The 24,636-nt window shown below is 35.5% G+C and overlaps 1 protein-coding gene across 8 annotated transcripts in view; it reads left to right on the top strand.

The window, feature by feature from the left end:
- Ccdc102b (coiled-coil domain containing 102B) overlaps positions 1 to 24,636 on the top strand; it is a 214,597-nt gene that overhangs the window by 14,327 nt on the left and 175,634 nt on the right. For all 8 annotated transcript variants that reach the window (XM_071602651.1, XM_027935286.2, XM_071602652.1 and 5 more), the window contains exons 2-3: positions 15,458 to 16,070; positions 18,476 to 18,696. In XM_071602651.1, coding sequence (XP_071458752.1) covers positions 15,474 to 16,070; positions 18,476 to 18,696 — 818 coding nt within the window. In that variant the 5' untranslated portion in view covers positions 15,458 to 15,473. The remainder of the gene's footprint in view (positions 1 to 15,457; positions 16,071 to 18,475; positions 18,697 to 24,636) is intronic.

The raw sequence follows: 24,636 nt of genomic DNA, 5'->3' as shown, positions 1-24,636 counted from the left end.
GAAATAGTGCAGATTAACCTATAGCATAAAATAAAGTTGAATTTGTTTTTCCCCCCTAGATTTATGCAACAGAATTCCATGGGAAACTTGGGGATCTGAAGTAAGATCTTTTATGTTGCCAAGGATTGTTAGAAATTTATAAATAGCTTTGGCTTTCATAAGCATAGTGAGCAAGAAGAACTCAAAATTGGAATTAAAACTTTTTCATAATATCAAGTTACATATTCGCTTTTCTAATTTTAATTTTAGCATTTGAATAGCAACATAATTATTAGGATTCTGTTTTTGTGTGTCCTAACTGTTTGAAATGGAAATATGTATAAAGATGGAGGAAGTGGGTAGGTTTTTTAATTTTTTCAAGTCTAATTATCTTTGTTTAGTTCTGGCTCATTATATTGAAGCAGGCCCAGAGAATCTTGCGCTGACCTATTTAAATTGAACATTTTTGTGAATGCAAGAATGGTATCTTTGAGTGGACAGGGTATTAAGAAATGACCTCAGTTGCCTGTTTGTATAGGATCACAGGACAGTTGATTGCTTTGTCCTGAGACTTCTCAAAGATCATACAAATCATTTGTTTGCTGATATTCATGCCTTATTTCTAGTAAAGGATGTATATTTAAGAATCAAATTCTGATAATATGAACATAGTATTTTTAATGGGTATTAATTTCACAAGACAAAAACATATATGGAGGGTGTTTGTATAATCAAACATGCTTCTTTGTATTAAAGAGACAATTAGAAAAGAGCTAATTTTTAAATTTTTCAGTATATTGTCACTGAATTCCAATAAAAACAAAGATGAAATTTGTACATGTGACATATGTTATTTGTACATATATAGTATTGTATATATAAAGCTCATCAAACTTTTACTGCAATTAAGTGAATTTATTGGAGAAATTTTGCATTTTAGAACCATTCAGAATTTCCATAATAAACCACACTATTGGAGGAGACCTTATTAGACCCACCGAGGTTGTCCACCCTTTGGAGGAGTGCATCTCCTTTCAGGCAGAGCTGATGTAATTTGCAGAAGAGAAGGAACTATGTGGACCCAGCCCTGTGGCCAGGCTCTTCCCCCCCAGTGTGTCTGGAAAGTCCTTGCTCCTTATACTCTCCCCTCAGCCACCAAGCAAAGGCTCAGTGCTGCTCTGTGGTCAGGCTGCACTCTCACAGGAGCTCACCTTGCCAAGCATGACGATGCTCTTTATCACATGTCTCCTGCCCCTCCTGGAAACACCCTGACTGCTGAGATCTGGATGGATGTATAAAGACATCTCTGGCATGCGGCTGCTTTCTGGTGATCTCAATGTTGAGATTCAATGTTGGTGGATTCACTTAAGTTACTTAGTCAAAGCACATAGAGCTCATGGATTTTTGAGAGCAGTCATGAAGTCACCCTCCAGCTCAAGTGGCAGAGCCCTGTTAGAAGTGTCCCCCATGCCACCTCCTCCTCATCACCCCTGTGCAGTGGAAAACTCTAACCTCTGTCATGCACACTTGTGCCTCCTTTGGGGCCCATTATAAATGTGAATATGCAGAATGCATTATTTTGTGTGTTTGTGAAATTCATCCCCATGGCAACAGCATTGATTTGTGTTATGTAATTGCCCATCACATGACTATGGCAAAATTTATGTGTTCATTTTTAGTTCAAAGACAATGGATACTTTCAATTTTGAGCTATTAGAAAAAATGCAGTGAGGATAGCTCTTGTGGTTACGGTTTTCCATTGTGGTTTTAATTTGCATTTCCTTAGTAACAGATGGCATAAGGATATTCCATATGTTCATCAACTACAGGAATATTGTCTTTCACAAAATGCATTTTCACGTCTGTAGCATGTTGTTCAAAAATCAGTGTGTGACTTCATCAGTTTTAAGTCATTCCGTGAATGGCTAATACCTTCTCCAGTGAGACTGTTTGTATTTTCATTCTGTTGATAATCTCTTCTTTTAAACAGAAAATCTTAGGTTAAACACAGTTTAGCAAATGTACAAATATTTTAATTTGTGGTTAATATTTGGTATCCTGTTTAGAGAACCTGCTTACTGTAATGTCATGAGTGATTTTTCTTAGTTAACTTACAGAAGATTTATTGCTCTGTCTTATGCATTTGGGTGAGCATTTTATTTTTGTTTTCTTTTGTGGCACTGGGGATTGAACTCAGGGGAGCTCTAAGACAGAATGATATTTCCTATGACAAATTTTTTGTGTCTTTATTGTTATTGTGAGATAGGGCTTGCTAAGTTGCTGAGACTAACCTCAAACTTGAAATCTTCCTGCCTCAGCCTCCAGTCTTTGGAACACAGGAGTGTCTCCACTGTTCCTGGCTGAGCACTCTATTTGGAAGATTACTCTTACATATTGTGATGCAATGGTTAGTTCTATGTAAATGTATTGTTGAATTGGCACTTTTTTGTTAAAGGAAAAACTATTTCCCCTGTTGAATGGTCATAAATCAGGTTCAAAAGAAATGTGTCTGTATTTAGATTTTGTATTCTCTTCCATTAGTGTATTCATCTCTTTTATTTGCCAATATCATATTGTCTTAACTACTGTAGCATTATCTTATTTCCTTCTAGCTTTATTTTCTTCTAGTTCTGCTCTTTTTTTAAAGTTGTAGATGGACACAATACCTTTATTTTATTTATTTTTGTAGTGCTGAGGCTAGAGCCCAGTGTCTCGTGCGTGTGAGGCAAGATGTCTACCACTGAGCCACACAACCCCAGCTCCTTAATTCTGCTCTTTTGTAAATATTTTATGGCTTTCTTTGATTCTTGGCATTGCCAAGTGGGATGTAGAGTCCAGCAGTCCACAGTGAATTCCTCACCTGGAGCCCTGGACACACTTCAAGGGCTGAGTGAAAGGAACCATCCAGTATGAAGTACAAAACTGTGCTTCAGGAACAGGAAGCAAAGACATATGATGAAAGAAGCTGAGGAGGCTACTGTTAGCAGACCTTCCCCTAAAGACTGGCCAGAGGAAATTCTTCAGGTGGAGGAAAGACAAAACGAGTGAAGATTTCCTGGAGCATCAGAAAACAGGGAAGAACAACTATGCAGTGGAAATATCATGTATATGAGAAAACACTTTCTCCTCATTGGTTTACAGATCTGATTATTTAAATAAGAATCAAGACCACTGTATACCCAAGAAAGTGATATTTAAAGAAGTGAAATGGCCTAAACAAAGTAGTTTTTCTACACTGTGCTGTATGTCATATTTACATATTTTAATTTCTAGACAACCACTATGAAATCTGGACAAAGTGATATACTCAAAACATCAGGCAAGTGGATTAAAAAAAAAAAACAATGTTTGAATAACAAATGGCAGAAAAGAAGACAATGAAAACAATGAAGAAGAAGAAGAGGAGAGGAGAGGAGGAGGAGGAGGGGGAGGAGGAGGAGAAGAAATAGAATAAGAAACAGAAAACAAACAATAAAAAGGCAGACTCCAGTTTCAAAGTATCAATAATGCCTTAATATCCTTAACATACTCATTAAAAGTCACGGGTTGCCATTTGACCCAGCTATTCCTCTCCTGGATCTATACCCAAAGGACTTAAAGACAGTATATTACAGGGACACAGCTACATCAATGTTTATAGCAGCACAATTCACAATAGCTAAACTGTGGAACCAACCTAGATGCCCTTCAATGGATGAATGGATAAAGAAAATGTGGCATATATACACAATGGAATTTTACTCAGTAATAAAAGAGAATTAAATCATGGCATTTGCAGGTAAATGGATGCAGTTAGAGAAGATGCTGCTAAATGAAGTTAGAGAATCCCAAAAAAACCAAATGCTGAATGTTTTCTCTGATATCAGGAGGCTGATTCATAGTGGGGTAGGGAGGGGGAACATGGGAGGAATGGACAAACTCTAGATAGGGCAGATGGGTGAGAGTTCAGGAAGGGAGAGGGTGTGGGGTTAGAAATGATGGTGGAATGTGATGGACATCATTATTCAAAGTACATGCATGAAGACACGAATTGGTGTGAACATACTTTGTACACAACCAGAGATATGGGAAAAAGTTTGTGCTGTATATGTATAATATGGACTGTAATGCATTCCATTGTCATATATAAATTAAAAAAATAAAAAAGTCAGGTGTCGGCAAGTGAATAAAACAAGATAAAATAAATAAAAACATGAGCAAGATATGTACTACTAATAAAAAGCTCAACAAGTAACTAACTTCCTTCAACTATCAATTAGCATTATCAATCACCCCCCATAAAATAATGAAAAACATACTGGGTAAAGATTTGCTTAAAAAAACACGTAGAGAACAACATAGCTCCTAAACGCATGCAGATAAAATTGAAACTGTGATCCACGAAAATTTCAGTGTGGCACTGGGGGTCCACACACCCTAGAACACGCGGGAGCTTCCCTATAGGTGTGGAGCTGCACCAGGACACAGCGCCTCACATCCAGCACCCTGCACAATGCCGACCGCAGAGTGGCCTCCCAGTGGAATATTCTAGTCTGAGAGGGAATTCAGAGTTACAGTGGATTCACATTTGACCTAGCCTTTTCCATTTCCGTGTTACACATTCCACCACACTGCCAGGACTTCCCATCACGCAGACCTCTGAGACATCATTGCTTTGTAGTATCCAGAATGCCCAGTCTCACCATCACCTATGACCCTTCTTACTAATTCTCATAGTACACCTGAAACCCAACATTTGTTCACTGTTTTGCTTACAAATATAGTTCAACTTTAAGTTCTATTAAAATCTTAAGGCTATATATTAATGGATTGTCACTTGCCTGGTTATATGTACACTGAATGTATGTTTATTTATATTTTTATGTATTTAAAAATATGACACATGTGTTAGATATCAGTATATAGAAGGAAGTTGCAGTCACAACAATGAAAGAGAACAATGAAAGTTTCCATTTTCTAAAACTATAATCATAACTGCTTTAAAATTTAAATAGCTAAAATACTCTCTGATGTTTCCTTCTGACATTAACATCTTATTTAGATTATTTTGTGATAAAAATTCTAAGCCAATTTTTTAAAATATCATTTTGAGGACAATAACAAAATAGTATTATTGAGAGGGCAGTGACCTCAAGCATAAAATGCCCTAATTTATCTCCTTCCAGTTACCCACTTACTATGCAGTGCCTACCAGCCAAAAACATAATTACTTGGACAAGATTGCTATGGTTTAAATGAGAAAGGATAGATTAAATCATTAAAGATCTGCATTTTTAAATTATGCATACAGATCTCTTACTTGGAGTTTTCTGATTTCTGTTTTTTTTTTCTTCCAGAATATTAAAAAAAAAATCCACAAACTAACTGTATCTCAACTATCTAATATTTAGTTTCATGACTGTTTATGGCAAAAGAACATAGTAGAGATGACATTTCAATTGCATGTACAAATATTTCAATAATGGGAAGGAAGCTTAGTGTTCTCAAAGTCAGAGTGAATTCTCAACTGTCTTTGGGTGATCCATTCCCTGAGTAACTTTTCAGATGTATGGTGTTGCAGAAACCTCAAAGTTTTGTGTTCTTTACCCTTAAGATTTAATCTGACTAGTAATTTGAAGGGAATTCCATCCATATGCTTATAATTTAAAACGGCTTTTTACCCATTCCTATGTTTGATGTCCAGAACTCAATTGAGCCACTTCTTTCAGGGGTCTTTTGGCAAGATGGTACTAAGACACAAACGAAAAGCTTCAGTTTGGAATTCAACGTTCACAGTATTATATAGATTCTGAAATATACTAAGAAGACTTCTCATTCTGAGTCTGAATGTCATAAATTAATTGTTAGTTTGAAGGTTATTCAATGGCATTAAAAGATAACAAGGATTATTCTAATTAATGTTAGAAGTCAGTACATTTTCCTATTAAATTGTATGAATATTTTTATAGAAAAATGTTAGTATTATCAGTAATCTATTAATTTTTCCCTTACTATTTATTATTTAGTGAGTTAATATTTAATGAATTATTTCAACAGTATATTTGCATCTACTTGACCAGATTTTTCAAAGAAGTTATACTTGTCTGCTCTTTAAAAACAGGGTCTAAAGTGGCTGTGGTGACACATGCTGTAATCCCACTGGACAGGAGGCTGGGAAAGAGGATTATGAAATTTAGACTGGATTTGACATTTTAGTGAGACCCTGTCTCAAAATGAAAAATAAAAAGGGCTGGGGAGGTAGCTTTGAATTAGAGTGCCTTGGGTTCAATCCCCAGCAAGGCAAAAGCAAAACAAAAACTTATTGTGGATGGGGGAGTAGCTCTGTGGTCTAGTGCTTTCCTTCTGTGTGGGAGGCCTGGTGTTCACTCCCAATACTGCAAAGGAAAAATACATGGGCTTTGTTTGTTTCTATTACAGCATAATCCATGCTTACTAAGCAAGCATGATTTGAAGGTAAAAAATAACTGTAAGTTATCTTAATGATTATCATTTAATTTATTCTCTATAATGAAATGAAAATTCATTGACAACTTGATTACCTATGCAGTTACTACACACTTTTTTTAAAATAAGAGTTTTAACAACTATGGTATGACCCTGTGAAATAATAAAATATAGGAATGCATAACTAAAATATATTGGAAAATAACTGACTCGATTTAAGTCTTTGCTCCTGTATAATTGTAGTGCACACAGACTAAACATAAAAGTAATTTGACATAGAAGTATTATTTTCTCCAAGCACTGCAGACATTCATAAATATGCACAAACATGCAGTTTAATCTACTTAAAATATTAAAATCATATACAATCCAGTTATACATATATATGTATATGTATACACATACACATTTATATATACAAATGTATTTAAATACATGGGTGCACATGTTCTATATTGTTTGATGGGGTCTGGGAAGGCACTTTCATGGTATGGTAACTTTAATTCTTCTGTTTTCTGTTTTGAAAAGTGATTTAATGTTATGCTCATGGAGGAAAACTGAGCTTCAAGAGTACCTTATTCTGAAGCCAAGAATGTCAGATTAGTACATGGAGTGTTTGTGTCACTACTTTCTTCTTTATCCAATCCATATGGTCTTTACACAAGAAATATTTAAAAAAAAAAAAAAAAAAGTGGCCCAGGCTGCTAAACTCTGTAGCCTTACTGGATGATACGATGGGTTGAAGCTAAACTCTTTCTCTTGGTCTTTACCCAAAGTTAAGCATTAATGAGACCTCACACTGTGTGTGGTATTGGGTCAGGCTACTGATACTCAGTTTGAATATTTAGTGAAGAAACAACTTGGTACAGTGGCAAGAGCTCTTTACTTTCAAAGATGTGAAGTAATCTATGTTGCTGCCAGTTATTATGTTTCAGATTTTGGTCAACACACCTAACCTTGCCTAATATAAAATAATATCTTTTGCATCATGCAAAACAAACTTTTAAACTCATTGAGAAAAACATACAAAACTGATTTCAAGAGTTAATACATCTCTGAGAAGATGAGGAGGGAGCTGTGTGCCAAAGGAGGTGGACGACCTTGAGAAGTTGCAAGGGCAGAGGGACTCCCTGCCTGCTTAGGGCCCTGAGGAATGCCAGCCCTGACCCTCTTCACTTTATCTCAGTGAGATTTATTTTGGCTTCTGAACTTCAGAACTGTACGATAATAAATATCTGCTGCTTCCCGCGCCCCCCCCCCCAATTGAACTCAGGGACACTCGAACACTGAGCTACATCCCCAGCCCTATTTTGTATTTTACTTAGAGACAGGCTCTCACTGAGTTGCTTAGCAACCTTGCTGTTGCTGAGGCCGGCTTTGAACTCATGATCCTCCTGCCTCAGCCTCCCTGAGCTGCTGGGATTACAGGCATGTGCCACCACGCCCTGCAATATCCATTGTTTTAATATGCTAAATGTATGGTTTAGCAATTTATTTATTGCTGCAACAGAAATAGGAGACTAGTATCTCACTTTATAAGATAAGCTAATTATTTTAAGGGTTGTCATTTGCTTCTTAGCTAAACTTAAATTGTTCTATAATAGTACTGTTTAATATACAGAATAAATAAGTTACAAATTAACTTTTATTATTTTAAAAATACTGTTTTACTCAACCACTCAGGCAGGAACGACAATCTTATATGACTTCTTAGGGGTACTTCAGAAATGTTGCCTTTCTGTCTGCCCTACTCTTGAAGCTCAGTGTTGGTTCCATAAATCTGATCTTTCTCTTGTCTAAAATTAACCTATATTGACCCATCTTTCTTAGATAGTCCATATAGCATCTGAAGTGATTTTGTGGAACTGGGCTTTTAAAAACACTTTTAATTTGATATAATTTCTATTTTAAAAGGGTAAATTTTTTTTCTCTGGTATCAGTATAATATTACTGTTTACATTTAAAATTAAATTTTAGATTATACATAAGAAAAATTAGCAAAAATGCACAAATATATTTGTTTTAGTAAGAAGCAGAGTAAACAACAAAGTATTTGGAAATATGCATAGGTGTAGCACATAAAAGTCTAAATATATTCTACAATTTCTGCTCTGAATCCATGTTTTTCTTTTAGCTTTTTGATGTGGAATTCCTTTACCCAGTTTGGATTATTAGTACAAAGAATGTACTGTGGGGAAAATGAAACAGACATTAAGAATAAATTTTACTTATTGAAAAATTTGTAACTGCTTTCCAAAGATAAATATGACAGTCATTTGGCAAGCACGCACCAAAACTCATGATTAAGCCTGAGAAAATTTCCGGACATCTAGCAGAGTAGTTGGCGGTGTGCACACTCCATCAGATGGGTGTGAGAAAATGTTATTGAATCATACTGACACAGAGAGCCGTGTCTCATGTTCAGTATCAAGCATAGCCAGATCCGTGAAGAACCTCTGACTTAACCTTCTATATTCTTTAAGATGAAATGTGAATGGGGTAAATGGCTTGGGAATTTCACTTAAGAAATGCATAGGAAAGGGGCTGGGGTTGTAGCTCAGTGGTAAAGCCCTTGCCTAGCAATGTGAGGGCCTGGGTTTGATCCTCAGCACCACATAAAGATAAATAAATAAAATAAAGTTATTGTATTCATCTACAACTACAAAAAATATTTAAAAAGAAAAAAAAAATGCATAGGAAAGTCATGGGGTATACTGAGAGATACACACAAATACTGGAAAGCATTGATGAATTCAATGTTTTAAAAGTCTATAATTTTAAAAAATAAATGGCTTTTAAATTTAAAACAGACGAAAAGTTTTAAAAATAAAAGCCCAGTCTTGGAAAGCATAAGCACCATCTTAGCACCACCTCATTTGTAGTGGAATTATGCTAGGAATTATTTCATCCTGTGATCCACAATCATCATATACATTCATAATCATAATTTCAAGTTGTCTACTATGTGCTTTTATTTTAAGTTCTTTTTAACCGAAATTTATGAAAGCAGTTGTACTGTCCTCTCTAATCTGTGGAGGTCACACAAGACAGGCTTTCAGTGTGATGCAAGTTCCAGAGAAGAAGTCATCTGTTCATCTTTGAAAAGTGGTAGAAGCTTTTGCCACTGCTAGACCTGCACAGCTTTATTTTCCATAAAGTGTGCATGTTATCTGTGAGCCACCTGGAAGTTATGCTAAAGGTATTCGTATTTATATATTGAAAAAAGGTTTGGTGGAGCTCTATACTTCTAGTATAACTAATATTAACTTCATTTTTTGGCGTAAGATATTAAGGAATATTTTGACTCTTTATTTGGCACTATTAAGTTGGACTATATTGTATATTAAACTAGTTTGTGATTTTGTTTACAAAACTTTGAGGAGAACATAAATGTTAAAAAATGCTGGAAAATTCAACCGGTGTCAGGTTTTCATACAAATAGGTACTAAGTAGTATAGATGTCATATATATAATATATATATATATATATATATATATATATATATATATATATATATATTTGATTTATATGATAATATATAATACTTACAATATTATATATAATATACATAATATAATATATATACAATTATATTTTATATATATAAATGTACTTAAGCTGTTAAATTCAAATATTTATGCCTCAAAATTTGTACAGTGGTGAGAAATTTCAGGAATACTTTAAAACAGATTTTTAAAAAATTTGGCACTCCAAGTGCTAAATTAGAGTAGTAAATAATGTATCCACCAAGAAATTTTAAATTGGGCATAAATTTGTACTCTGCAGGAAAAGTACTATAAAGTGTTCAAGATGATCTAGAAAACAGGAATTCTATTTTCCTAAGATTCATTACAAATGATGCATTGACACCTTTAAAATGGTTTGTGGACTTTGGAATCTCTCTTTATTCCTTAATTTGTATTCCAGATAGATCAGACTGGTTACTTTCTGTCTCCAACTTATAAGGTTATTATTTGCATGTAATTTGGCATTTCTTTTTAAAAATATATATATTTATTTTTCAGGTGTAGATGGACACAGCACAATGCCTTTATTTTTATGTGGTGCTGAGGATTGAACCTGGGTCCTGCCAGTGCTAGGCGAGCACACTACCGCTGAGCCACAATCCCAGCCCAAATTTGGCATTTCTTAAAGCATAGAAAAAATATCATCACAAGGAAAAATTATTCTGAAATAGTGCTTTTTTTTTTTTTTGGTACCAGGAATTGAACTCAGGGGCACTCAACCACTGAGCCACACCCCCAGTCCTAGTTTGTATTTTATTTAGAGACAGGGTCTTTCTGAGTTGTTCAACTCCTCATTAGGTTCTTGAGGCTGGCTTTGAATTTCTGATACTTCTGCCTCAGCCTCCCCAGCGCTGGGATTACAGGCATGCGCCATTGTGCCTGGCTGAAATAGCTTATTTTAAAAGAAATGGAGTTAATTTTTAATCAGTGAACATTATCAAAAGCATTATTCTTGTCACAATTTTTTTAAGATAATTTCTATTGTAAACCTTGGCCAGTGTTGATTTGAAGCAGTGATGCCCCACGAACAGGAAGCCACAAGAAAGAAGAGATAGAATAAAAAAATGAATAGAAAAGTCATAAAAGGTGAGGCTCATTGTATGAATCCCATGTTAATTCTAATGATAAAGGTAATTTCTATGAATAATCCAAGTAACTTATAATTTAATTATGACTCTTGGAAACCACAAATAGGCATGTTTTACTGTGTTTATGGTTATTTTATAATACCATGCTTTTGGAAAGGAAAATATATAAGCTTTAAATAATTATCAAATTTATTTTACATTCTTTAGTTGACTATGGAATTTTTTCTGCCTTTATACAATTCCAAAGTCTTTCATTTGCAACAATAAGCATGGACTCTAATTTTCCATGCAGTTTGCCACAGTGTAAAGATAAATTTTAAGTACAACATTTAACCAGGAGCAGAGCCTGAGCCGCCTTGCAGTAGTGTCTGGGGCCATTCACTGTCACGGTTCCTCTCTGCTGTCAAATCTGCTGTCTTCACGTTTTGCATTCAGTGTTCTCTTGCACAGCATCCCCAGAATACATTATTTTTATGTTTTCAATCCAAACAAAATATATATGCTTTCATACAAGTCACATGTGTGTGTTTGGCAGGCCACACATTAGAATATAATGTGCTGTTTTCTCATAGATCAGAAACCAATTCTTCCTCTTCTTCTTTAGTCAGAGTATAAGGCCACAATTGCAATCATTGCTTTAGGCTTGTGCTTTGAATCTGTATTACTCTGTTCTCTCATTGCTATGGTTTTTGCTATTGTTGTGCATGCATGAAAGCTCCTCTCCTTCTAAAGAAAAACAAATATGGGAAAGGTTTCATTAGAATGCATTTTCTGTAGGTTAAGGGGAAGCAATAACTGTAAATTAAAAAAAAAATCCCTTTGGATACTATTTTGTTCTGCCATGGTGATGTAACTTCTGCCAAAAAGGCTTTTCTTTCTGTTCCACTTCATTCTTCAGAAAATACATAAAATGTCACTTGGGAGAGACTTAACCAAGTAAATAGAGACATTTTGGATCAAAATACACTATGTGTTGCTTTTAAAGACTTAGCTAAAATTCGTGATTAATTTATTTCTTGTTTTTGGTTATTAGCAATGTCCCAGGATGGCAGAAGCCACTATCACAGAGGAGCCCCACTGTAGACATTCCTGTGAGACTTGGGCCTCTGGAACATCTGGGGTAGTAGGATTATCGGTCCTATCAGCAGTCAAGCAGAAGCTTCTACCTGGAGGGAGAGAAGCTGGGGAAGGGGTGCCAGGGAGGGAGGGAGGTGTGCCCCTGCATAGCAACCAGATAGCCTAGAGCTGAACACGCAGGGGAGGTCCTGCAAGGAAGGCAGCTCCAGGTGGCTGCAGCAAGACACATAGAGATCAGAATGACAACTGGAGGAGCTGATAGCATTTCTTTTAAGCTGTGATGAGGCCATTGAAGGAACTCAAAGGATGATGTCAGCATCAGCAGACTAATGGTGATGTGATCTGATAAGAGATACTTTAGCATAAAAATATCCAAAATGGATATCATTGTGCTGCAGTGAAAATGGATAATGCTTTGAAGCTGTAGATTTTTGACAAGGTGAGGTGGGGGCTTCTGTTACATGAAATTCAGAACGCTATTGTGAGTAATTTTTTTTTCCTTATGTTCTCCTGTTTTTTTAAAGACACTATTTATCTTTCAAAACAGAGAAAATAAACTAAAAAAATTAAATGTGACAATACTCCAGTAACAGTACTATTGACTCCTACTTGTAGTACTAAGAGAAACTCCTACTTGTAGTACTAAGAGAAACCTTGGAGAGAGATGCTGTGTGAGCCCATCTGCAGGTGAAGTTCTATTCAGCAGTCAAAAGAAAGCAGTCCTATTGAATACATGCCATCTCTGTCCCATTTACAAACAAGGATATTGAGTCAAAGGCCATTTGCGTCATCTGTCCAAGACCTTTTCTCCAAAATGGGGGAGAGTCAGGATGAGAACCAATATACTCAAGATCCCACCATCTTACACATTAAGCTCCTCTTTGGCCAGAAATATAATCTTTAGTAATATTGGATGGACATTGCATTTAATATTCCTATCACATCTTATTTATTTGATAATGTACAATATTAAAATATTTGCAGTAATCATGGTAGCCTGAGAATTGAGAATCTTTTTAAAATGCAGAAATAAGTACAAGAAACCAAAGTCAATAGCATTAAAATGTTTTCTCTTACATAAAAGACCTTGTGCCACAATTATTGGCAAATACTTATGCAGTCATCTTAAATAAATCACAGAGGCTGAACGTGTATATATAGGGAAAACAATTACTTAAGTGAATCCACAGAGATGTTGAATATCTCCACCTCAAGTAAGTCATCTTTGCTTGGAGAAAACTCTTTGGAATAGGAAATACTATTTTAAGTTCAAGGACTGAAGGATTAAACCAAACTCATTTTTATTTAGTTAGATGTGGAAAAAATACAGAGTTAATTGGTGGGAAAGATCGGACTGTACCAGAATCCAATTATGGAGTCTTCAAAATACTAGTGAAATAAAAGTTAATGAGACATTTTAAGGACATTAGAATTTTATGATACTGATTTGTTTTGAAAAATGGCAAGGATAAACTTAAATTTAATATGATGAATTAAATTCTCTGTGTTCATTTTGGAATTTCAACAGAAAGAAAATGTAATTAAATATGTGTGTGTTTCCAATTATGAATTTCTTTTGTTCTTTTCTTTCTTTTTATATTGATCTTGATTTATTAATTATCAGAAAACTGTGGTCAGTTTTATTATAATGTCCTCTGAATTATAGTAAATGTGTAGGGATGGATTACTCCAGTCAGCTCTAATTCAAACATGATGAACAGATGCCATCATGTAATTACAACCATGAATCTACATTATTTCAGTAAGTACTATAATAGGGAATAAATTGGTTTGGCATCACTATAAAGTACTTATTAAAATGTGCTTTTCTTTCCTTACAAATAAAGTTAATACACATTAATTTTAATATTATAGTAATTAACTTGAGTATTATAAAGTTACTTAATTGTATAGTCTTTAGAAAATATTATGTAGACTTTTTAATGGACATAGGCTTATTTTATAAGTAAATGGCTATAATAAATCAGTTATTAAGTTATTCAGTTCTTAAACAGATGGGTCATAAGAAGATGGATTATGATCTGTAACTATATAAAAGCAAATGAAAGAAGAGTGAGAGGAATTACTATCATGCACATAAAATATCATCTATAATTATTTACACCAGAAAATTATATCTGAGAATAAAAACAACAAAAACTGATAACCATGAAACTGTATTAATTTGAAAATTCAAGTATTAGCAATTATTTTTTAAAAATGTTACTTATTATGTTTCCAATATAGCTATATTAGACAAAGTAATAAGTACACATGTTTGTAAAATGATATGCTTTTACAAATTACTTTGTAATTTGGTATATATATGGAAATTTTATTTTTCTTCCTTTACAAAGCTTTGAAATGATTTTTTAGTGTTATCAATTCAGGGATACATCTACATTTGTGGGAGATAGTCACAACTAGCAATACACCTTGAACATATCCCCAAAATCTAGCACTAAATTGACAAATATATACCAAAAAGCAATTGAAAAAATAAACACAGTTTTATAGTGTAAATTATATGTTTTAAATTTGTATGTATTCGTGTCATCCATTAGACTGCAGAAGTTTCAACAACAAGGGCCACATCTTATTTATAATATTTTATTCTTAGAGCTTATCACAATGTTTATCATGGTAGGAAATTAGTTTTTGTATTAGGTAGATATGCTTCTGACTATAATCAACAGGAAACTCAAGGATCATAGCTTAAATCAGTAAAGGTAATCCTTCTCATCTGACAAAGAAACTGGAAGTATGCATTCTAGGCTTTAAGCAGCATCTCAGTCATGAAATGTCTCTCTTCATCTGTCTTGTTCTCAATTTACATATTATGAGAGGGACTTCACCTTGCTTTTCCAAACCATATCCTAGTTCAGGTAGGAAGAAAGCAGAGCAGTGAGAGCTTTTCACATTGATGCTCTCTTCTGAGCAGAGATACCTGCCTGTCTTGAGACTAGCAAAGAGTCCCCCAGGTGGAGATCATTAGGGAAGAAGGAGACTAATCATGGTTTGTCCTCTGGAGTTTTCATAAGGATTTCTGCACACAGAGAGGAATAGAGTCTTCATTCAACTTCAAGGAATTGGGTTTAGTTAGCAGGAGCAAAGGAGACTATTGTGTAGTTTAGCAGACAACAAATATTCCAGTTTTTTAATTTTGTGATGGACAATGTTGCAATTACAAATGCATGAATTCTTCTATAATTTTGGTTATACTGGGAGAGAAAGTATGCAATATTGAAAAGATGCTTTGTTTTTCAATTTGTTTTCTCAGTATAGGGCTTGATCTAACAATGACAATGGAAATTCAAATGTGTAATTATGTCCTTTCCTAGGCCTTGAAAGACAAATATGAACCTAGATTCCATTCATCGATTAATTGAGGAAACTCAAATCTTCCAGATGCAACAGTCGTCGATCAAGCCACGCTGTGACAAGGAAGCTCCTAGCCCCTGCCCTAGGGACACCTGTGGTTCCTGCTTGCCACCTTGTGGGCTATCCTCTCCTGCAGCCTGTGATTTCAGTGCTCATCCCTTCAACACCAACAAATGGGATATTTGTGAGGAACTCCGCCGGCGCGAACTTGAGGAAGTCAAGGCCAGGGCGGCTCAGATGGAAAAGACCATGCGCTGGTGGTCAGACTGCACTGCCAACTGGAGAGAAAAATGGAGTAAAGTTCGAGCCGAGAGGAACAGTGCCAGGGAGGAAGGAAGACAACTCAGAATAAAACTAGAGATGGCCATGAAGGAGCTGAGCGCACTGAAAAAGAAGCAAAGTCTGTCACTTCAAAAGGAGGTGACAGAAGCCACAGTAACCCAGGACCTGGAGCTTCCTGGCTTTGAAGGGTCTCACCACCGGAAAGAAGAGCTTCAAACTAGTTCAGCAATGTGTGGCTCCATCGGTTTGGAGAAAAGACAACTTGTTGAGGAGGAGGACACAAAGAATAAGGTAAGAAAAAAATCCGCTCAGGAATCCAGACATCGCTGCACTTTGAACGTTGTTCAGACCCCTGGGACAAAGGGACAGGAACAAACCCAGCAGTGCCTCTCCCTGGGCCAGCAGGGCCACAATCTGGGTGGGCCACACGACACTGATTTACTCTTCCACAGTTCTAGGGGCGAGAAGTCCAAGACTAAGGTGTCTGCAGGATCCTCTTCTCCTGAGGCCTCTCTCCTTGGCTTGTAGGGTCTTCTCCCTGTGTCTTCACCTCATCTCTTCTCTGTGTCCAGATTTCCTCTTCCTACAGGGACAGCGTCACTAATTCCTCTCGAATGCCCCCTTTTAACTTGATCACTGCTTGAAAGACCCCATCTCCAAATACAGCCCTGCTCTGAGCTATCAGGGATGGGTATGGAGTTTTCAGGAACACGATTAATCATATTGTGACTTTACTAACATATAGCAAAAAAATGGTGCAGCATTTAAAAAATGTGAACAGAAAATATTTGGAGAGATTTCTCTCCATTCACCCTAAGTGTGTCAATAATGATACACTATTAGAGGAGATTGTTGCTTAAGGCTTTAGACTAGCCTCGCTACTTGGAAAAATATAACTTTGGGCAAATATAAAGAATACATACCATGATTCATACTTGGAATTTTCTAGAGTTGTTTGCATCTTGAGATTTATGGGAATTCTGCATAAAATAAAGTTTCTAAAAAAAATGTGTTTTAGTAGTTCATACATTCATTTATCAATAATCTCCTCCCCCTTTTTATGACCTGGTAAGTGCTTAGGGACATACTTAGGGAAATTTTAGAAACTCATGAAAGCTTGGTCCATAAAATCATATTGTTACCCCATCTATGAAATTCCACCTCTAAAAACCTGTTGGTCAACATCTTGAAGCTTTAGAATTTATCTAAAATCTTAAGTTTTTTATACTGTTTGCAATTTATGTTAGATATAGTCTAGATCCCATTGCAAATGAAGAATTTCAACAGACTGAAATAACATGATTATTTCTACTGGTTTGGTCTTCTAATTGCTTTTGCTTACCTTGACAATGCAGGCTGCTAGTACCTTTATGTACATCTTCCTAGGAATGGGAAATGTTCTCCAAATTCAATTGTGTTAATATATAAATTTGGAAATAGAGATTGGCTACAGGAATGTAGTCAATATAGTGTGCCATAAATCCACAAAAATATTTCTTTATTATTAGAAGTCACTAGACTGTGTATGAGAAAATGAAAGATTTTCTGTACACATATTATGCTGTGAAATTCTTAAATTCTTGCACTTTCACTTGGAATATCTTTGTGTCATTAGTGTTAAGAACAAATAATACATAGATGTATTTATTCAAAGTTTTATTTTGGAAAAAATACATAAAATGCCTTATGATTGCAAGAACATAAATGTTTTCTGTTGAAGAAATTTCACTTGGTTTCTTTACTTTGACAAGTTTCACTGTTAGCTCTGGACACACAAGAAGAAAACCTGTGAACATAGAACTTAGGTGAACACTTTACTTAACCAATGATTTTTTTTCTTAGACCTTAAAAATGAAGTACAGGACTCATTTTATTGTTTTTAAAGTATTGTAAATAATTGCAATATTAATTATGAATACGATTAAGACATGGATAATACTAGGTAATTTGGTGTTCACATAGTATCTTAAAAAGAAAATACTACAAATCAAAGTATCTTTGAAATTTTAATTGCACTTAGCTTTCTTCTATTTAATTCTCATAAGTCAGGTCAAATTTAAATTATAAACAAATATCCACAACATGAGTTCAACGGAGTTTTGGAATTATTACACAGGATTTTTGGTTCAGTGTGCTGTCCTGGTAATTGATTTCCATGTTTATTAAAATGTCTTAATTTCTATGTGAGATCTAAAAAAATCAACTAAAATTAAACAAGCATGCATATTAAAACATTCAGGACCTTCCTGAAAATTCATTCTTTCTATCCCATCCTTCAAAAAATTTTTTTAAAAATCAGTTTTTTTTTTTTTTTACTTTGAAACTCTCAAGGGCCTTGTGACAAAATAAGTTTTAAAAAAGAATTAATCAGTTTATAAAAAACTCTCCATCTATTCAAATTTACCCAGGTTTATTTTTAGTTGTGATTAGGAAAAGAAGACAAACTGCAAGCTAAAGCAGACCCCTGGAGAAATTGTTTTATAATAATGTTAGAATACAGAAAGAAATAAGTTTGAAGGAGAATGTGATTTTGTTGGGTCACATGATATGACCCTTAGGGAATGATAATGAAATGCAAATATAGATTTGATGTTTATCACAACATTTATTTTCCTTTGAGAATGTTTTGCTTATGAGTTTTCTCCTGAGTCTAAAATATTCAACACAATAATTGGATTATGTTTTCCTTTTCTCAGGAAGAAGGTGTGGTTCTTGATTCATTAAGATTAAATGAGGAGATGAAACCAAATCCAGATTGCACTGATTTGTTCAGGAAGGGTGGTTTTGGAAGCTGTGCCATGAAGCCTGGGCTGAGACTGCCAGCAGGGAACCTGTCCCCAGAGAATGCAGTGACTAAAGTCTCAGCCTGGCAGCTGCCTTTGGAAGACTTCCAAGAAATCCTGTGGAAGGAGAGAGAGTAAGTGCTCATCTTTGTCTCCCTGAACAGAATTCCTTCAGTCTGATAAGCTGGTCATTTGATGATGCATTTGACCTACGTGTAGACACAAGTTATAAGATCTATGCCCAGCATGTGTGAGGCCCTGGGTTCAATCCCCAGGGATTGGAGAAACAAAAAAAAAAGTGTACGATTTGAAAAGATGAGCTACACACACACACACACACACACACACACACACACTTTTAATTTTGAAAGTAACTCATAACTTGTTAATCCTTACCATTCTTTTAAGATGACTTTTACCATTAACATGTTATCATCTCTCATTAGGCTAATGGTAATTGTATTTGGATTTTTAATGTAGACTTTCAAAATACTGTGTATTCTCTATGTTTTATAGCTTTATTAGACTTTAGTGAGTCAACAAAGATGAATAAATGTTAATATTATTAATGGACAAATCAGTTTTATGATTCATTAATCACAGAAAGGAACCCTTACATGCTGTCCAAGGTGAAATAGAGGAAGCACACTGGACTTGAGACTAGGTGACCCGGACCTCCTTCCTCCCTGGTTCTGACATGTTCTAGCCAGAGATATTGGGCTACTGTTTCCCTTAAGGACACTAGGTGGCGCTACTATGCTGCTGCTATCCTTTAATAACATATGTTCCTAATCCTGTTTGTTTTGTTTTGTTGATATTGGGGATTGAACTCAGGGGCCCTCAACCATTGAGCAATATTCCCAGCCCAATCTTGTATTTTATTAGAGACAGGGTCTCACTGAGTTGGTTAGGCCCTTATGGTTGCTGAGGCGGGCTCTGAACTGATGTCAGTCCTCCTGCCTCAGCCTCCTGAACCTCAGGGATTGCATGCCCAAATCCTGGTTCTTAAAGCAACGCCTCCATGTACTCTATTGATGCATCATAAGCAGGGCTGGACAGCCCATCTCATCTTTTGGCTGGGATGGCTCCAATTTGCAGGTAGCTGGAAGGCTGGGAGTGGGATGTCTGAAGTTTGGATCACTCACAGTTCTGGAGGTTGGCCTTGGTTCTCATCAGGGGTCTCTGTTGTAGCACTCACCACAGGACTGCGTGGTTTCCTCCCAGCCCAGTGATTAGATTGCATGAGAGCATCTTAAGATCACCCAGAAAATAGGTAGCATGTTAATGACGTGAAGTCAGGGAGTGTTTCTTCTGACACTTTTGGTGGAGGCAGTCTCACTGGCCCACTCAGGCTCCAGGGCGAGGGCCCCTGGCAATGGGAGGAGTGTGGATTATTTCATGATCAGGGCAGGTAGGAGGCAATCATGTGGGGGACAGCTTTATCCCGTCTTCTTCTTTGCCGCAGTCTGGCTGGGCACACAATCACGAGCCACCACACAGCTTGTAGATTCAAACAGCAACTCTTTATTCCCGAACTCACACCAGCCGTCTACAATCACGTTCTGGGGAAGTCCACGTTCTCTGCCCAAATCCACGTTCTCTGCCCAAATTTTCCTCCACTGGGCTTCTATCTCCCAAATATACTGTCTGAATCCCGTGAGAACTCAAGGGGAACTCAGGCAGCAGGATACGCCCTATTCCCAGCAGGAATAATCTTAAACCTTAAACCTGGAACCTAAACTGGGAACGCCCTAAACACGATTATCTTAAAACCGGGAACACCCTAATCTGCCTTGGTGCTTGAGCAAGGTCACCTACATTCAATGTCGCTGCAACATGTCAGCAACATGGGGTACGCTGGCAAGGAAATTGTCATACCTACTTGGCTAATGGCTCCCAGCACTTCTTTATGGCACTCTTGTTAAGATTACACACAGATGGTGTCTGGGAAAGAGGCCGAAATGTGAAACACTCCGTGTGTGTGTGTGTGTGTGTGTGTGTGTGTGTGTTTCCTTCATGATTAGCTTAAAAGCATTAGCATAATGTGGATGGAATTTTTGATGCATTTTAAAATATACCTACCAAATCTGAAAGTAATTATTTCTCCATCTCCTTAGTCAAAAGACTCTAAATGGGTAGAGCTAGAAAAAGAATAGGGATGCACACACACCCAGAGATGATAAGTATATATTATATACTTCCATATATGTCACATATTTAAATAATTATATAATATCAACTTTTATAGATGATATAAGTATGTAATATATTATATATTTGATATCTGGTTTATATTGACTCAAATAGTAATAAACATGTGCACAAGCTTTTCAAATGTACTGCAGCTGTTTATCTGCCATTCCTTCTCCATCAGCCTGAAGTGTCTCACTATTCACTCTCCATTTTTCGAGCAATACTAATTCCTTTTTGCAGATTTTTTACCTGTGCTTCACAACATTTATAGATTGTGTTAAATGTTTATCTGTGTACTAATGTATACTATATTATTCTACCATCAAGTATAAATTCCTAATAGAGGAAAAAAAAAACATTAGTAGAAAAAAGAACGCAACTGAGTACAATTTACACTTGTACACATGTTGAAAATCTCATCTGGCCCTTGAATTCTCAGTGAAATTGAAGCCTTTTAGTTTTTATTTCTTGAAGGATTTAGCTCTCTGCAGTCATATACTTCTCTCAAATCTGCCACAGTGTAATAGGAACGGTGTTCTGCATTTCTCCAGATAGAACCCTTTTCTATTCTAGGATGCCGGTTTTAATGGTATTCATATGCTACCTTTATGCGTCCAGCATACACATACACAAAACATATTTCTGACTTCCTTGTACTGAATTGTCAATCCCCAGAGGAAGTAAACTCTCAGTTCTCAGCTACTTCAGCATGTAAACCTAGATATGCCAAAGAATGAAGAGGGTGGGGGTCTGACTCTGACTCGGCTCTGGCTCTGTCTTCCCACTGCCTCTTAGAAACAATTCCACGGGGGTCATGAGTCCTGGTGGGTGTGTCTGTCAATCAGCTTTTGCATGGAACCCACAGGAGGCAACTGCAGTCTTTATACCACATGAGAATGTTCCCAGGGATATAGTATTGCTAGCATTCTCTCTAATCTTATAACCCTTTCTTCCTGGAATATCAATGAGTGGGTGGTTTCAGTAAAGAAGCTATGAATATAATTTTTTCTGTGTTTCCATCTAGTCTCTTGACTAGAACACAGGAACCAGCTGCAGAAATACAGGGAATCATTTCCAGCCATGTATGTCCCTCTCTAGAACCTCTCATCAAGTCCACTAAAATTATTATATTGTTCATATTCAGAACACTGTTTAGTTTTATGAACAATTTCCCAACATATGGAAACTCCATATATATATATATATATATATATATATATATATATATATATATACTTAAAGATATCTCAGGTACAAAATTTGGAGTGAGGATAGGAAACCTGATGTTCTTACAGACCTAGGTGGACCTAAACATTAAGAGAGAAGAGTTTTGGCACTACCAAATCCTCTGTAAAGGAGGCCACGAGGTAAACTACTTTGATGAAATGTCTAAGCATATGAATCAGTCTTCTACTTCAACTATGCAGAGCACTCTGTCCCTTATAAATGCTTGCTTTGTGTCATTTAAGCTGAGCTTCAGTTCATCCTATTTTCATTCCTTAATCTGTTTTTCTATATAAAAGTAGCATGCTTATATTTTGCTTTGCTTCATTAAGTGTTGAAAATTTTTGGTAATAAAATGAGATTTAAAGTACCATTGAGAAAGTGTAGTGAGTTAAAAAGCTTTAAAGATATATATATATATATATATATATATATATATATATATATATATATATATATATACACACACATACATACACACACACACACATACAGAGACATATATATATGTATATATAAAATATATATATAGTATATATTTAGAAAGATAAATATGACATTTCTATTTCCTACATATATGTACATCTATTACTCAACACAATGCAAAAAGTGATATATATTGAATATATTGGCTGCCAGATACAAAACTATCATTAGGAGAGTGTTCAGGCAGCAGTCAGGGAAAGCTGTAGGCAGTGGGGTCTTCTTGGACCATTTCTGTGGCATGACAGTGCACTTGTCCCTGACTGCTTTACCTCCAAGCCTTGTTGTCTGAGTTAATGTGCTTAATTACATTTCTTATCTAATTAAATAAATTATACATGGCTTTATTGGCAACTTAAGAACACCCATTGATAAAAATATAATTATAAATAGCTGGGAATGTGATCACAAAATAACATCTATGTTGCTTGTGAAAGCATATTTGTAGTAACTTTTATTGTTAGCATTTGCCGCAGTCTGGCTGGGCACAAATGCCGCAGTCTGGCTGGGCACACAATCACGAGCCACCACACAGCTTGTAGATTCAAACAGCAACTCTTTATTCCCGAACTCACACCAGCCGTCTACCAACACGTTCTGGGGAAATCCACGTTCTCTGCCCAAATCCACCTCCACTGGGCTTCTATCTCCAAAATATACTGTCTGAATCCCGTGAGAACTCAAGGGGAACTCAGGCAGCAGGATACGCCCTATTCCCAGCAGGAATAATCTTAAACCTTAAACCTGGAACCTAAACCGGGTACGCCCTAATCCGCCTTGGTCCTTGAGCAAGGTCACCTACATTCAATGTCACTGCAACATGGGGTACGCTGGCAAGGAAATTGTCATACCTACTTGGCTAATGGCTCCCAGCAAGCATTTACATACTAACTCTAAATTTTAGACTGTCATAAAAATAAATACATTTATGTTTTTCATGCTCAATTATTTTTATTTGGCAAAAATATTTTGAAACTAATGACTTATTAGGAAATACTGATTAGACATTTTTTTCAATGCAATTTTCCAGAGTGCAAAATTATTAGTATTTATTCCCAGATATTAATGTTTCAAGACTTCACTTCCAAGAAATGTTTTGAATAGTCTTCCTGTACAAATATCTAAATTTAATCTTCAACTACTGTGAGATCATGATAGATAATAATGTATTAAAGATCAGACATAGGGGCTGGGGATGTGGCTCAAGCAGTAATGTGCTCGCCTGGCATGCGTGGGGCGCTGGGTTCAATCCTCAGCACCACATAAAATAAAATAAAGATGTTGTGTCCACTGAAAACTAAAAAAAAAATAAATATTAAAAAATTTTCTCTCTCTCTCTCTTAAAAAAATATTTTAAAAATCAGACATAAATATATCACAGCTTTCCATAAAAGTAATTTTAGTTAGCATTTTACCTTTTAGCACCTATACATTTCATATATATCAATCTGATTTTTAAAATTTCATAATATCAAATAAAAGATGATCTATTTTTGTTGAGTCTTATGTTTTTAATTTTGTTCTTTTAAGTAATGTGTACATGAAATATGTAATATTTTTAAAGTAGATATGGGATTTTTTTCTTTGCTTCTTATAGTTCAAGTAGCATCACCCTGGCATTCATTTCAATTGTACATTTAGCTATAGAATTAATCATTTTTGAAAATCTCTCTGAAATGGAATAAATTGATTAGGATAAAATATTAAGGACTTGTAGGGTGCCCTCTGCTGCATAAATGTGGATGTGCAATATCCTCAATGCTTGCACCAAACCACACATTTTAAAAATATAGGGCCACACTAAAAATATTCAAGCACCACATGTTCATTTAATGATTTTTTTGTGAATTACTTGCCTTCTCCTGTACATGATCAAAGTGTAATGTTTTACTTACTACAAGTACTTGACTTTTTAAGGAAACTGATATATTGGATGTTTATTTAAGATGTATACTTACAAAGAAAAATAGTACTATACTGGATATTTATTTAAAATGCATACTTACAGAGAAAAAATAGTACTATATTTGAAATGTTACTAATTTGCTTTATATAGAAAACAAGTCATTATTAATTTTAATTTACTTTGGCCTGATTATATTCTGTTTAATTCATGGATTGGCTTTGGATATTTAGTCTAGGTCTAGATATAATCTAGATGTAGTTATATCTTT

The sequence above is a fragment of the Marmota flaviventris genome, chromosome 16 (assembly GCF_047511675.1).
Source record: "Marmota flaviventris isolate mMarFla1 chromosome 16, mMarFla1.hap1, whole genome shotgun sequence".
Taxonomy (NCBI): Eukaryota; Metazoa; Chordata; class Mammalia; order Rodentia; family Sciuridae; genus Marmota; species Marmota flaviventris.
The sequence above is the reverse complement of the archived record's forward strand: the minus strand, read 5'-3'. Positions and strand labels throughout refer to the sequence as shown.